The 15,694-nt window shown below is 39.5% G+C and overlaps 1 protein-coding gene across 1 annotated transcript in view; it reads left to right on the top strand.

Moving 5' to 3' along the window:
• Window positions 1-15,694, top strand: part of IGF1R (insulin like growth factor 1 receptor) — a 140,759-nt gene that overhangs the window by 94,402 nt on the left and 30,663 nt on the right. The window contains exons 3-10 of the mRNA XM_075207699.1: window positions 432-741; window positions 1,267-1,406; window positions 3,981-4,125; window positions 8,587-8,801; window positions 10,206-10,332; window positions 11,083-11,321; window positions 12,902-13,069; window positions 13,814-14,021. Of these exons, the coding sequence (XP_075063800.1) occupies window positions 432-741; window positions 1,267-1,406; window positions 3,981-4,125; window positions 8,587-8,801; window positions 10,206-10,332; window positions 11,083-11,321; window positions 12,902-13,069; window positions 13,814-14,021 (1,552 nt within the window). The remainder of the gene's footprint in view (window positions 1-431; window positions 742-1,266; window positions 1,407-3,980; window positions 4,126-8,586; window positions 8,802-10,205; window positions 10,333-11,082; window positions 11,322-12,901; window positions 13,070-13,813; window positions 14,022-15,694) is intronic.

The following is a 15,694-nucleotide window of genomic DNA, read 5'->3' on the forward strand; positions in this document are numbered from 1 at the left end:
ATTCATTTCAGCAAATGTATTGTTGTCTTTCATTGATTTACCAAATGTACTTTGTAAACAGTATTACACTCCACCTGCTGCCTGAGTCAATGTTCCTGAGCATTCACTGGGAACTAGAAACACTGAGACATGTCATGCAGGAGTTAGTCCCATGCATGTGGTATCGCCCATCTAGCCCTGTCTTTAGGGAGCATTGATATGTAGCACATACTGCAGATGATCTAAACAAATAGCCTCAGATGCAGCTTGTTCTCATGTATTTGGCCACATAGGGAAGTACATCTGTCGTAACGGAGATGACGTCCGGTCAATAACTTTAATTAATTTACTCTTTTGAGGGTGTAATGTGTTGGATAGATGGTGTGTATTGTTACATCACACACGATGAAGTGGTTCTCTCTGATCTGTTTATTTTCATTTTATTTCTGCAGTGTGCCCTAGCGAGTGTGGGAAACTAGCTTGTTCAGACCAGAGTGAGTGCTGCCACCATGAGTGCCTGGGAAGCTGTACTGCTCCGAACAATGACAGCACCTGCGTGGCTTGCCAGCACTACTACTACGATGGCAGATGTGTCCCTAGCTGTCCGGAGAACACCTACAGCTTTGAGGGATGGCGCTGCATCACCCTGGACGATTGTGCCAGTCTGCACACCTTGTTTCCTGGAGCAAACCACTTTATAATCCACAATGGAGAGTGCGTAGATGAATGTCCATCAGGGTATATGCTCAACGGGAGCCAGAGGTAACTAAAAAAAAAAAAAAAAGTTTAGCATATGTGCTGCCTTGTTTCTCTATAATGTCGCTGAAAGTATAGCATGCTAGTTGGTTGCTTATACAAATATAATGATAATAGTCTAGGAATAATATATTAGTAGTTATATTTACTGTTATAGAATACTCTTATAAATGTTTCTTAACACTTCTGACCTGGGGTAGTTTAACATTCCAAGTAGTGAAGTAATTCTGGCCCCCAGTCTTTTATTTGACTCTTCAGTCATGTAAGCACACATCCTCTGTAGACTTAGTGGGGCAGGCATTTGACCAATAGTGTTTACGTCTGTCTATTTCTGCTGGTCCGTCAGCTTAAGTTTGTCACTGTCCCCAGGTAGCGGGGAGAGTAGGGCTGTAGGGGGAATGTTTCTAAGGTATTGTAATATAATTATTGAATGTGTGCTCTCATAGACATTTGCAAATGACTGTACAGACCAGTGCAACGTGTCTCCTGCTGTGTTTCTCATCATTTACTTGGTGACTTTTGTGTTTCCAGCATGTTCTGCAGCCCATGTGATGGGCCATGCCCAAAAGTCTGTGTAGAAGAGAAAACTATAGACTCTGTCACCTCAGCCCAGATGTTGGAAGGGTGCACTGTGCTGAAAGGAAACTTGCTGCTCAATATCCGCAAGGGCCGTGAGTATCCCAAACTTTCCTATAGCCTCGATTTAATGTTTACATTCGCTCATGTCTGTTTGATGCCCACATAGTATTTGTGTTTATCTTTTATCTCCACACTCCTAGCATACACATTGTCTTCTGTACATTCATAACTTTCTTTCGTTCTAAATATTCCTATAACTCTGTATTTTTTTTAATCTGTTACTTCTCATAGTGAAACATGTTTATTAATCGGTGGTTGTATGATGTGATCTTGCTATCTGTGCTATCCGTCTATGAAAACTACAGCAAAGTAAATCGATTGCAATTGACAACATAACTTTTCAGATTCTAACTTTTTTTTTTTAAATGTTGCTTCTAAAGTAAAGCAAATGTCAGAAATTGGTTCCTATGTGCAATTTACATTTTCCACTTGCACCAGTTTTCATAAACATCCCCAATAAAATGATGTTATTCTGCAGACATCAGTGAGTTTATAATACTGCCTGGCAACAGGTGCTCTTATCTTTGCAATACTTGTTGTCCTTGGTATTCCCTAGTCACACAGAAAGGGGTCCTTCTCCGGGACATGTTACTCTGCCCGTATCGGAAGCAGCGTAGTCGCTTGGTGTCTGTGTTTACATATGGATACGTTCCTCTGTCCCAGGTGGCAGCGGGAATGTGCTGGCTACAACTTACAGGATAACAAAGCAGTAGAATCTCACACCTGTGGAAACAGCTAGTGTCCAATGATAACTTTGGATCCTGTCCTGCTGCCCTCCCCAGCACAGCTGCTCATGAAGGCCTGTGAGCCAGCTCAATGTCAGGAAGATAATCTCTACATACTTTGCCATGCAGTTCTAGCAATCCCCTTCCCCCTCTGCTTCAAATGAACACAGGACATCTTCCGGTCTCTAACCCAGGCTTCCATTTAAGCACAGAAATGTAAATTGCGTTTTGACACAACATTCCCACGTGTCTCAAGTTAATGTTTGATTCATAAGCTCTTTAAGTTCATTTATTGTCAGTGCAAGTGTGTAAAGGTCTGTAGATGTTCACAAAACATAATAGAAAAATGTTGTTTCATGTCCAATTGTAGCATCTCCCAGGCAAACTGTTGCCATAACAGAGAGCATCAGCAGCTGTTTTATATTTGTTGGACATTACTAATAGTATTCACAACAATGGCAGTCTTGTTCCTGCACCTTTATCACACCTCATTTAGACGGTTACCTTTTGGCTGCATGTCACAGCCCTGGTTGTTTGGCTGCATGTGCAGGGCTGCTGAGAGAGCTAAATCCCGCAGCTAGATCTGGACAAGGTCGCAGATAAAGTATATCACAGACATATGATTCTGGAGGAGGCTTAGATAATTCATGCAGCCCTGGACTGCAACTGTTGGCATGGGCTGTGCCAAAAGAGAGGCTGCTGAAAGCTCAGGACCTGTTACTGGCACCCACAGAGAGTATTCTTGGAAACGCATGCAGATCTATGGAGAAGTTATGAATGGGAGCCTAACAGCATCCCTTTGCAATGCAGTACCTGTCACTTCTCCGACGCTGGTCTGGCACGTGATGAATCGCACGCTCATTTTGCAGCATGCTAACTGGATATTCTGATCTTAAGAATCCAAACTTGTGCCCAGAGTAACAACAGGACTTCTTGGAAAGACTTTACAAGTGTTTTTCTTATTTTTGTTTCACTTCTTCATCCATATATACTGTACATGCTGCTTAATAGTGTACCATTTTTGCTATTTGTGGGCAGCAGTAACCCTCAAATTACTACTGCTTTTTACTTTATCAAAATACTTTTGTAGTAATTTGTGTCAGTCATATATTACTGCAAAGAATTCTGATTCGTGATTGACTCCGGAGTATAGATGAACGCAATGGAACAACAATTTGTTGCCCTTGCCTGTTCCTTCTGTCTGTCCGTACATACGTGGAAAGCAATTCCTGTCCTCTTGTGTCAGTCACTTGGTATTATTCAGGAGTGGAATGACAGCAATCCATGAATGCAAAAACAATGAAAAGTTCACATAGCCTATTTGCACTTTTCTTTTCTTTTTTTTTTTTTTTAAAAAAGAAATATATTAAAAAAGACAATTATTTCTCTCTTATAACAGTTATTTATGTATCGTTCATGTTTGCTTGTTTTTCTTTTTTTTTTTAGTAAATGTAAACACTACTAATAGTATCTGGCTCCAAAGTGTATAATAGCAGCACCATATGTGTTAATACTTACTCGTGACATTATAATACAAAACAGTTTTCTATACAGTTACTTGTGTAATGGTGGGTAGAAAATTATATTTAACAGTGGGGATTGGGTAAAAAGCTGCCTAGGTGGAACAAATGTAAATCTATGCTGGAGATAATTTAAAGTTGGGCTATTATCAGGAGCCATGATATTATTGCAATAGAACAGTCTCCTATGGTAATTAAAAAAAAAAAAAAAAAGCATCTTTTAATTTGAAAATGCGTGTAACTTTATATAATGTACATTTAAGAATTTTAGACCTGCAAAATTGTGAAAGTGGAAAACAATTCCATTTTAGAGAGCTGCAGAATGTTGCTTTGTCTCACATCTGTCTGTATCTTGTTGCAGAAAATATTGCTGCAGAGCTGGAGAATTTCATGGGTTTGATAGAGACGGTGACGGGATATGTGAAAATTCGCCACTCCCATGCATTGGTGTCCCTCTCTTTTCTGAAAAGCCTACGTTACATCAATGGAGAGAATCAAACTGATGGGTGAGAGCGCTATTTACCAACATTGGCTTGCTGGTGATATCCTGGGTGTCTTTAATTTTAAAGAGTTGCGATTGTCTACAGAAAATGGAGGTAGTCGTTTTGTGGGTTGAACCAATATTTAGATCATCAATTTACTAAAAACAGATTATATCTCCGAGGCATAAAGCTCTGCATACTATATGTCTGATTACACTGTGAGTAGAAGATAGACACATTTTAAAAGACGCCGGACATCACCACAATGTCTAACCGTGTACTTTGCCGGCTATTATGGGAAGGAATGAGTGGCCAATTGAACCTCAACAATTCGAAGTGTAGACTGTTCCATAGACACATAGCGCTTTATTGAATCCCCCCTTTAAATAGGGACTTGTCAAGAAGTTAAGAGTGTACGATTTGTGTGCTATGAAGAGAATGCAGATATGAAAGGAGCGTCTTGTATCTCAAATTTCTTATCAACTTTTTAACTCATCCTGGTATCCCTACACTCACTTACCTTGTTCATTCCCTCTAACATCTTTTCCTCCTTCCTAGTTCCCTCTTTTCACTGCTTGGCACAAACTGCCTGCGTAGCCCGTCCCAATTGCTCTCTTGTAAGAATAATGCCTCACACCTGTAATTCTTAGTGTAACTGTTGGCTGAAGTCTTCCCCGAGCCTCACATGACATTTGGTCTGGCAGGGAAGGGGTGAATCTCTGTTTCATTTAGTGAGCCTTGGAATGCCGATGTTTGGACACATTCTATTAGTGTCCTGGTTTATCATTTCACTCCAACACACAGGAGAAACCTGATTTCTCTCATGAAAAGCTGGGTATGAGAACCAGGGGCTCCTGTGTAAGGGGAGTGCAGTATTTTGGAGGTCCTGGGAAAGCTGTGTCTCTGTTAGTTTTTCTGACCTGCCTGGGTAAAGTTTCCACTGCTATGAATTCCTGGCACCCTCTTATCCTTTCTACTTTTTTTTTTCTCAGGCTGCTCCTTTTAATGTGTTAGGAATTCTTTAAATTCTACATCATGCATCAGCTCATCCTAGAATCTTCCTTACTTGTCAAGCAACTGTTCATCCCATTTCTTGGATCAGATTTGTTATGTTCAGTAGAATGTTTATTCGTAGGGTGTAGGTTCGATTAAGACAAGTATTAGTTATGTCCACCGTCTCCGGGAATTTCCTTTGTATCATAAGAAAGTCAATAGGCTTCAGGGTCCACAGCCATGTATTTATTCCCCCCCCCCCCCTCCCCACAAAAAAAGAATAAAATAAAAATTTATTTGAAGGCGTCATAGACAATGCAAGTAAATGTTACAGTCCCACAGAGAAAAGGTACTTTCAGCCATAAATGGAAACCCATCTGTATCTAAAACCACGTAACATAAATATAACCAAATGCTAGTTATGCAGATTTAAACAATGATATGATGAGGGTGGAAATGGTGGGAGAGAAAGGGGACAGGTAGGCCACACGAAAGAGAATCTAGTGGGAGAGCATGAAATTACAGGAGAGTAGATTAGAGCTACAGAGAGACAGAGACCTAGCATTAATTTGAAGATTAAGGAGAGATTGCACCATTTCACAAAGTATGGGTCCCTTGGGCCTCCTACCACAACCAGAGGAGTTTCTCAGGATGCTGGTTATGTACTCCATTTGGTACATGTGCCACATACAGTTGCAGACTGAGATGACAGTGGGAGGGCGAGGACTCCTTCATGAGGCCGCTATTTGACATGTCGCTGCAATTGCGATATGCCTGAGCTACCTGTAGGCGTGTTTAGGAAAGTCTGGGATAGAAAACACCGCTGTGTGTCGATTCTGCTCAGTCCTAAATATATACTGCTTCCATTGCCTAATTAAAATCATATACTCAGACAAAATTGCTCCCAGAAGTGGGGATGAGAGAGACAGAGTTTAGCTGTCCTATCTGTTTTTCTGGTGCAGTTGCTGTAAATCTTTGGGGCTCTCCTTTATTTTGAAAGAATATACATCACATTCTCACAGGTTAAAAGTCCAACTAATCGGAACTTGGAGCTTTCATGAAAAGCTTTCTAACACTTAACTCGGCCAAGACAAACTCTCCTCTCCCAGCTCTCCTTACTTTGCCCTGGTTCTCATTTAGCTGAAAGTGTCAAAGTTCCGGAGTATAAAATCTTAATTTTTTTTATTATGATAATATTGTTTCTTTTTTTGGAAGAGAGTGAAAACCACACACTGTTTAGCATTTCTTTTATAAATATTTGTTGAGAAATATCAAAAAAATATTTTATTTACACTTGATATGAAATTTGTTTTGGTAATTTGCTTATAATATAAATCTAAACAAATTTAAATGGTTCCTTTACCTTACTCTGTTAAGTAACTGTTGTATCTATTCATACACAAACTTTACAAGCCCTGAGATCATATAAGAGCATATTTTGCTTGCACATTGGAGACAGACGTTTTGCGGGCTGAACTTATAATATTACGCAATGTGGCTGATTAGTATACTAGGGTTGAGTGACATCACTGAAGCAGATATTTTTGGCTGAACCAGTAGTCATGAGATATACAGCCAGGGGTGTATTATGATTTTGGTGGACCTGTGTACAAGAGGTGCTTTGTCCACGGCCTCCCCAACATGATACCTTTGCAGCCTGGCTGGGCCAAAATGCAAAATGTAGACTTAACCTCATGTGTCAATCTCCCATTCTCCCATTGTCCCATAGATTGTAAGCTTGCGAGCAGGGCCTTCTCACCTCTTTGTCTGTTTTACCCAGTTTGTTTATTAGTTTATTATGTTTGTCCCCAATTGTAAAGCGATACGGAATATGTTGGCGCTATATAAATAAATGATGATGTTGATGATGAATTGGGGGGGGGGGGGGGAACGTGGCATTTTTGCTTTCCCGTCATCCTCGCCTTGCCATCTGTGACCCAAGCATCCCTTTCCCCTCTCAACCCACCACACAGATTCCTACCTGCTGTGGTGTCCTGTGGAGTGCAGCCCTGGTCTTCACAGCAGCTCCCACCACTGCTGCTCCATGTGGAAAAGAAGCGCATCGGTGAGTCTCACTGATGACATCACTGGCGCTCTCTGCATCATGGAGCAAGAGTGTGAGCTGCTGCTGTGTAATGCAGTGCAGTGCAGTACAACATTCCATCTGGACAGTGCAGCAGGTTAAGTGTTGCTGGGAGACATGGCTTGTGAGAGCAGCATGAGTCTGGATATACCTCCCGACTGTCCCTGCAGTCCTCATCTGCCCAAAATCAGGACTGTTCCAACAGAATCAGGACAGTGGGGCACTGTGACTACCTGCTGCTGCTGGTGTATTAAGGTCTGCTACTACTTGGTTGGTTCCTGGACTTTTTGTGGCCATGTTTGGTGCTATTCTCCTCCAGGAAAACCAAACACTCTAGGCCTCTGTCACTCAACCCGTGGGTACATTAAATAGCAGCCCAATTTAATAAATTTAAAACAGAAATGTTGACCGGTCCCAATGGTGAGGTTTATTGAATCAAAATTACCAGTCAGGAGGGGAAAAAAAGCGTACAACCTTGCTTCTATATTTCATCTAGTTCAAGGGGCAGGGTTATTCCAGCACATAAAGATCCTTAAAATCCTAATATAGAATCAAAGATAAAAGGAAATACAATTGTGTACCCTGTAATGTATTTCTTTTTAAATAATGTAGAACACTCACCCAGTGTTTGTGATTATAAATACTTTGGACTATATTGCATCGATATCCACCGGTGATTATGAAATCAACATCTGACAAACTACACACTGCATCCAGTTTTGATACATTTCACAATCAATAGTGAATAGTGTGCAAAGTGTTTATATCACTAACACTAGGTGACTGCTTGTAATTCTTTTTAAACAATGAAATCTGTCACAGTGTACATGATTGTATTTTCTTTTATCTTTGACCCCATTTATAAATGTTATCCTTCTCCCCAACATGCCTCATCATTAAATTATTAGCCCCACATTTAAAACTGAGATCCCATGCTGCATTATTTGGTAAGCTACAAAATATAAACAACTCACAATATGTACAACCCCACACTACATTAATAGTCGCCACATATAATAAATAGACCCTGTATTAAATTAATCACCCCTACCTGCTGATACAATACAGGAACAAACCTCACATTACTTAAGTAGCCCCCACCAGCAGACACACTATATTAATACCCCAACTACATCAAATTAATAGCTCCATTATATAGCATTAATAGCTCCCAGCAGCCCCTACATTACATTAACAGCCCCTAATAACCTCCATAACATTACACAATCCCCTTCTCACACACATTATAATATATATATATATATATATATATATATATATATATATATATATATATATATAGCACCTGTTTTCATTATCCTACAAACTCCATGTATTATTTTTATAATATATTATATTCAGTGTCATATGGATGTATCTTAACAGTTTCTTTTTGTGTTACTGTGTAGGAATTATGCCTTTTATGTTCTGGACAACAATAATCTACAGCAGCTGTGGGACTGGTCGAAGCACAACCTCACCATCAAACAAGGCAAGATGTATTTTGCGTTTAACCCCAGGCTTTGTTTAAAAGAGATCTACGATATGGAAAATGCAACAGGAACAAGAGGAAGGCAGACTGAATTGGACATAAATCCCAGAAATAATGGAGACCGAGCATCTTGTGAGTAACATACTGCATATAGTTTACTAAGCAAGACGTTTTAAACTAGAACAAACAGTCAATAATTAGATCTAAATATATAATTTTACAGTGTTTACCAGTGACAGAGTTATCATAAGCTAAAAGTCACGAAGACCAATAAAATATGCAGAGATGCAATGTTACGGTGTTACTATATGCAGTGGTCAAAGTGGAACTTTAGAAGTGGCCTAATAAAAAATGTAATTGGAATGTAAGTGAATGGAATTTGATAGTTTTACAAAGAAGGTAGCGGTATGGCATACCACCGTACACACTCCCACTCTGACCATTGACTACATGCATAAACAGAATGTATTTGATTGCCTTTCACATAACAATGAGCATACCCAAAGGATTCCTTCATTTTGGTTTATTGAAGTGCCCGCTTACATGTTCAGCATGAGCATCTGAGGGTTTGTGCATCTGTCTGAAAATGTGCATGCTCAATTTAGCTTTTTATTATGTCTTAATTTAATTCTTAAAGTGATGGGGCAACAGGAGGTTCTTTCCTTTATAATAAGTCTAGAAGGTGAAAACGGCATCCCATGAAAGTATCGGCCAAGGCCAGATTTCCACATGAAAAAAAAACAGTAATTTTCAGTTTTAAATAATGATTTGCAGCCCTTTGTGTATCCGAGAATGCCCCTTTATAGCTCCTTGTGCTCCCATTAAATCTTATTTTAATTAATCACTTCCCGCAAAAAGAAATTCTGTTTTGCATATAGGTACATAGCTAGGCGCACAAAAGCCCACATTCTGCATGGCACGGCCTTCACCACCCAGCCCAGTAGATGCTAAGCTTTGCATGTTTTCCATAGGCATTGCATAAGTTCAGGTTTATATGGTATTTGCAATGTGGGAGGTACATTATTACAATTTTGTAAGTGATTGCTACGTAATTTCACTACAAGGTAGTTTAACAGAATGCCACAAGCAGATGGGGGGAAACCATGTCCTCCACCACCTCTTTCCATAATTTGGAGCCTAAAATCTACTTGCAGACACTTAAAAATATCTATCTCATCTTTTCCAGACTGCCTCTGGCACTTCCTCTACACCACCGTGTATAATACACAGTCTATATTATAATGTAACACTTCAAATGGTTGTACCCATATTGTCTAGCAGAGTGCACACCTTTTGTAAGCAAGCATTACTGTCTCCAAGTTTTTTCTTTTAGTATTAGAATTTTTAGATCTAAATGCTTATGTGTATAGAATAATTATTTCCATACCACCAAATATGTTTAGTTATGGGATTTACACATGTATTGTGTGTATTTCTTGCAGCTTTATAAGTTACCACTGTAACCTTGCATATTTGTGTGTATCACCCTATGTGCACATATCCATTTACAACTGTGGACAACATTTCTTTCCACAGGTGAGAGCCACACGCTGAATTTTATCTCCAACAGCACAAGAAAGAACCGGATCATGTTGACGTGGGAGCGTTACAGGCCACCAGATTACAGAGACCTCATCAGCTTCACAGTCTACTATAAGGAGGCGTAAGTTCCAGCACAACCACTCAAACCACACTTTCCAAAGCTCATTAAGAGTTTAATTAAAGTTTCCACTATGAGATCTCTGTGCTTGTAATTGTTTCCACTCTAGCCGTTCTGAATAAATTTAAATATGTTGCTGGAATCAACATTGCACTGTGTCGTACATAAATAATACTGAGTGATAAAATCATGCATTCATAGTGCTGTTCAGCTACTTTTATTAATCACATTAACTTTAAAGATTAGGTCTTGCTGTTCCTGAGAATGTTATCATGGGGATCTCTGCAGCGCTTACATTCTGCAGAAACGGCAGTCTAGTGTTCATTGTCACTTATAAGTTGGTGCATCTGTGTATAAGATTGGGCAGTTTTCAGGGTTTAAGTGATCAGGATGAATGTTAAATCTTTTATGTATGTACTTAGTTTGTGATGTGCATGAATCTTTTACAGTTAAGTTTGGTTTATAAAAATACGCATTGATACAATATGTGATACCTAGTGATACTATCAACCACAGTTTAAGCTCCAAGTCCTTCCTGTTGCGTTAAGGAGCCATAGTACACACCAACCATAGACATTCTTTAGATTGTTTCTCTACACTAACTGGCACTTAAAGATTTCCCGACAGGGCCACTTAACAATATTTTACCCAAAAAATGCTGTAATAAACATGTCCGTGTAAGGCCAAACCATGGAGCAATCTAAGATCACTCCCTAATGTATGTACTGTGGTCTTTTTTGCATTTCATTCCAGTCCTGTTTCTAATGTAACCGAATATGACGGTCAGGATGCGTGTGGATCCAACAGCTGGAACATGGTGGACGTGGACCTTCCCCAGAGCAAGGATAAGAACCCAGGGATTCTCCTGCAGGGTCTGAAGCCCTGGACTTCCTATGCAATATTTGTGAAAGCCCTTACCCTGACTATGATGGAGAAGCATCACATACATGGAGCCAAGAGCAAGATTGTTTACATACGTACAGATGCTGCAGGTACACAAGAATGATCCTAACGTTGTTCTTCAATACCACCTAAAACACAAGATCAAAATGATTTATATGGAATACTAAAAATATGTAACCTGACTAGAGAACATAAATATAATATCGGAACTTGAAATATTTGAGATAATAATTCAGAGTCTAAAATAGCTGATTTTAGAGGACAATTACTGAGATCGATAACAAGATTCCATTTAATGAAATCTCACTCCAGATAAAATCTGTATGTACATTTGCTTATTTTGCAATGTCTTTTCCTATTGGTTCAACTTATAATTCAAGTTTAGTGGCTTTGTAATCCTAAATAACGTATGAGAAATGTGTAAATAAATATAATTAACCTAAACCCCCTCTTATCAGCAAGTGTAGGAAGATATTGGTTGCAGTGTAAATGAATTTATCTTTAATTTTATTTCACTTAATGGAATATTTAAAGGTCTTTTTAACTTTAAAATAAATCTGCAAGTTTAAATGAGAGTTGGTTGCAGGTAGGAGAACAGCCTGGATGTAAATAAAAGGCGGCTGCTAACTAATTAGAAGAGAAACCTGTTCCGGAGAGATTTCAAGATTGCTAAAATGTTTCTCTTAAACTAATAATAAGCAAAACTGTCACTAGAATTTGGTCACTGCCTTTCTATGATGGGTGGACATCGACATCCTGTATCTATCTGTTGATTATATGATCACCTCTGCAAAGGAGCAACCTTCTTGGTCTAAGATGACCCAGCTTCGCTTTATGTGTAAGAAAATGTTGAAGCTTATACTATTTATTTTATTATATGTTTCTGCTGTAATTAGCCAGTGTGTCTGCTCTAGTTGGAGCAAGCAACAAATTACTGCCATCTTCGGGGAACAGCCATAGTGAGTCCTCTGTATATTACTGGCCGTCTCTGCCATATTAACTTTCCCATGTTATATTTGAGCACGGTGGTTGCAATCTATTCGTGCTTCTCAATTCAAAGCAATGACGTTGAGCCTGTGAGGTGGGGAAGGTTAAACAGCGGACTACAGCTAGCTCCGGCCAGCCCCCCTGAGATGGTAGGAACTTCAGGAAAACTAAATGCTACTTTGCAGGAGAGTTTATATAAGGTAGAGATAAGGTAGGACTTCTATCTGCAAACTAGACCCTTGTTGGGTGTTTTTTGTGCACGCCAACCCAGTCTGCTGCAACATATGTAAGTATGCAATATTTTATCTGGAATGCCTGAAACTATAATTTCTAGGTAAGGATTTGTTTCTCTAATTTGTATCACTGTACCTAAAATATACCAAATTATATTTAACAAATACTTGTCTCACCCCAAACAGCCCCGGCATTCCTCATTAAAATGCGTAGCCGTGCCTATAGTTGAGGGCATATTTTGATCATGACATTATCCTAGGAGAAGCAACAATTATTTGTGTTTTTATTCCCTTTTAGGATTTTGGAGTTTTATGACTAATAGGCAGAACCGGTCTGCAGTATAGTACAAGGTCATGAGCTAGATACCATAGCTAACATTTGATGGGTATATGCCGAACTTTTTACAATATAGAGGTTTTTTATTAATGCTTATATTTCTATTCTTTAGTTCCTTCCATTCCTCTGGATATCATCTCTGCCTCCAACACATCCTCTCAGCTGGTTGTGAGATGGAAGCCTCCATCTTTGCCAAACGGCAATCTTTCCTATTACATTGTGCGCTGGCAGCAACAACCCCAGGACAGTTACCTGTACCAGCACAACTATTGCTCCAAAGGTACCCTTCCTGTCTTACGTAAACCACCGATGTGTTCAGCCGCACAATGCAGGGGTGGCCAAGGGCTGGTTATGATCTGCTTTGTGAAGGAACCTATAAATTTAAATGAAAAAAAATAAATTGAAATTGCAGATGGGCAAACATTAGGGTGAACCTGCTATCAAAGAGCAAGTATTATGTGAGTAGTTTACTGTTTGTCATTGATGGGGTAAATAATATACCTGAAATTAATAATGTTATTATGCCCTACTGAATCTATCCAGTCTGCTGTCTTTTCTTTCATTCGGTTAAAGCAGACTTGGTTCATTTGTAATGTTCATCTTTGTGGAACAAGAGAAACCCAGTTTGTGTGTGAATGAACTGTACAGTCTGCAGATTGCTTAATGTCAAAGCAAGAGTAACTGACTCTTTGTGTTTTACATTGTTTTCCTTTTTGTCCTGTAAAGGATCCATTTAGGATAGTGCCTTAAAAATGTTATATGACTAATGGAAGCAGTAAGAGCTGCTGGATCCCTTTTGTGCAAATTAAGAGACATGCAATAAAAAAAGTCAGTGCAAGACTCTACACAATGTATTTTATCTAAATGTTTTGTCAATAGTAAAGTTAATTGTAGGATCCAGTTCATTTATCTAGTTCCTAATGGTATACATCTGGAAGATCCTCATGGAGAAGTAAGCCAGTATATCAAGAATAACATTGGTGTCCACTACCTTATATGTTGTTTACATTTTATTTCCATTCAGACAAAGTTCCCAGTCGAAAATATGCCAATGCGACCATTGACACAGAGGACGCAAAAGAGCCCACCAAGCCAGAAACAGGAGGGGGACGAGAGAAGGGAGCTTGTTGTACATGCCCTAAAACCGAAGCAGAGAAGAAAGCTGAGAAGGATGAGGCAGAGTACAGGAAGGTGTTTGAGAACTTCCTGCACAATTATATCTTCGTACCCAGGTAACTTGTCCATAGTATGGGGTCAGGTATATTTAGCAAGGTGAACATGCCAGGGATAACTTTCTCTAATGTGTTTACTGCCCACTTTCGAATTTTAGGCCAGATCAATGTTCATGGCAATACTTAGTCTTGTTAATGGGTAATGCAAACACTGTTTTCATCTCAAGATTTTCTAGTGGGTATAGCTTTGTTGAATTGCATAAGTCATGACACTAAGATCTGAATAGTACGGGAGCTAAGCCATGTAATAACATTTTCTCCCAGCATGCATTTCAGTCCTCTGCTTCCGCTAAGTAATGTTTTCTCTCTGCCTTCTATTACTTCTGATATGCACTGCCATAGTTCCAGTTGCACACTGGTCTCTGTGATGGATGCCAGTAAAACGACGAGGTTATATCCAGTACCATGCTGGTGTGAGGCTGTATGCAGGGAGGTAAAACTGGTATCGCTAATCGGGCATGCAATTATATTTACTAAAGGGGTTTTCCAATGTCTGTTAAATTGGCTTGTACACTTACCCTCCTGCAACTATTACTAATCAGGTTTCTTTTTCTGTTCAGCCTCCTGTGATTTTTAGACATGTATTTATATCACCAGGCAGTGTTTGTGCTAGCCCCTGGATAAAATTGCAGGGAACTCAGTAGAACAGTGCAGTGTCTCAAAGGAGCAAAACAACACTGCTTAATCATCATCAGCAGCAGCAGCTATTTATATAGAGCCACTATTTCCGCAGTGCTGTACAGAGAACTCACTCACATCAGTCCCTGCCCCATTGGAGCTTACAATCTAAATTTTCTAACAAACACACACACAGACCAAGAGAGACTAAGGTCATTTTAATAGTAGCCAATTAACCTACTAGTATGTTTTTGTAGTGTGGGAGGAAACCGGAGCACACATGGGGAGAACATACAAACTCCATACAGTTAAGGCCATGGCCGGGAATCAAACTCATGACCACTAGGCCACATGCTAACCACTAGGCCACCGTGCTGCTCCTGCCACTGAAAAAACGTAAAGACAGAGTCTAGAAAGGATAAAACTGTCTAGTGGATATTGCAGGAGGTGATGTATGCTCTAATACAGGCCTGTCCAACCTGCGGTCCTCCAGGTGTTGTGAAACTACAAGCCCCAGCATGCTTTGCCGGTAGACAACCAGTTGATAGCTGGAAGGGCATGCTGGGACTTGTAGTTTCACAACATCTGGAGGGCCGCAGGTTGGACAGGCCTGCTCTAATAGGTTAAATTTGTCCAAAGGTGGAACACACTTTTACGTAAGGAAGGATGATTACCCCATTCAAAAATGCTATAGCACTGAAAATATTACAATAGATTTTATCCTTCCTGTTTAAGTTGAGCATGTTTTTTTTTTCTATGTAAGCGCACACATACTCTCTATTAAAATAACTTTTTTTTCAACTACAGTAAAAGGTTAACAATTCAAAAAATCAACGTTAAGAGCAACCAGAGACTTCCTGAACTCCACATATGCATTTTTTACATTATTTTAGACCATGCTAAATGTGTTTCAAAATAGAAAGGAAAAAGTGAGATGTCTGTGTAGGAAGAATGTGAAATGGGATTGTGCTTAATCCTATCTGACAAGTTCAGGCAGCCCAGGGAGAAGAAAAGTTTATCCAAGAGGGTGGTTGAATCATAATGGAAAGTCCTGA

Source organism: Mixophyes fleayi, chromosome 4 (genome assembly GCF_038048845.1).
Source record: "Mixophyes fleayi isolate aMixFle1 chromosome 4, aMixFle1.hap1, whole genome shotgun sequence".
NCBI classification, from domain to species: domain Eukaryota; kingdom Metazoa; phylum Chordata; class Amphibia; order Anura; family Limnodynastidae; genus Mixophyes; species Mixophyes fleayi.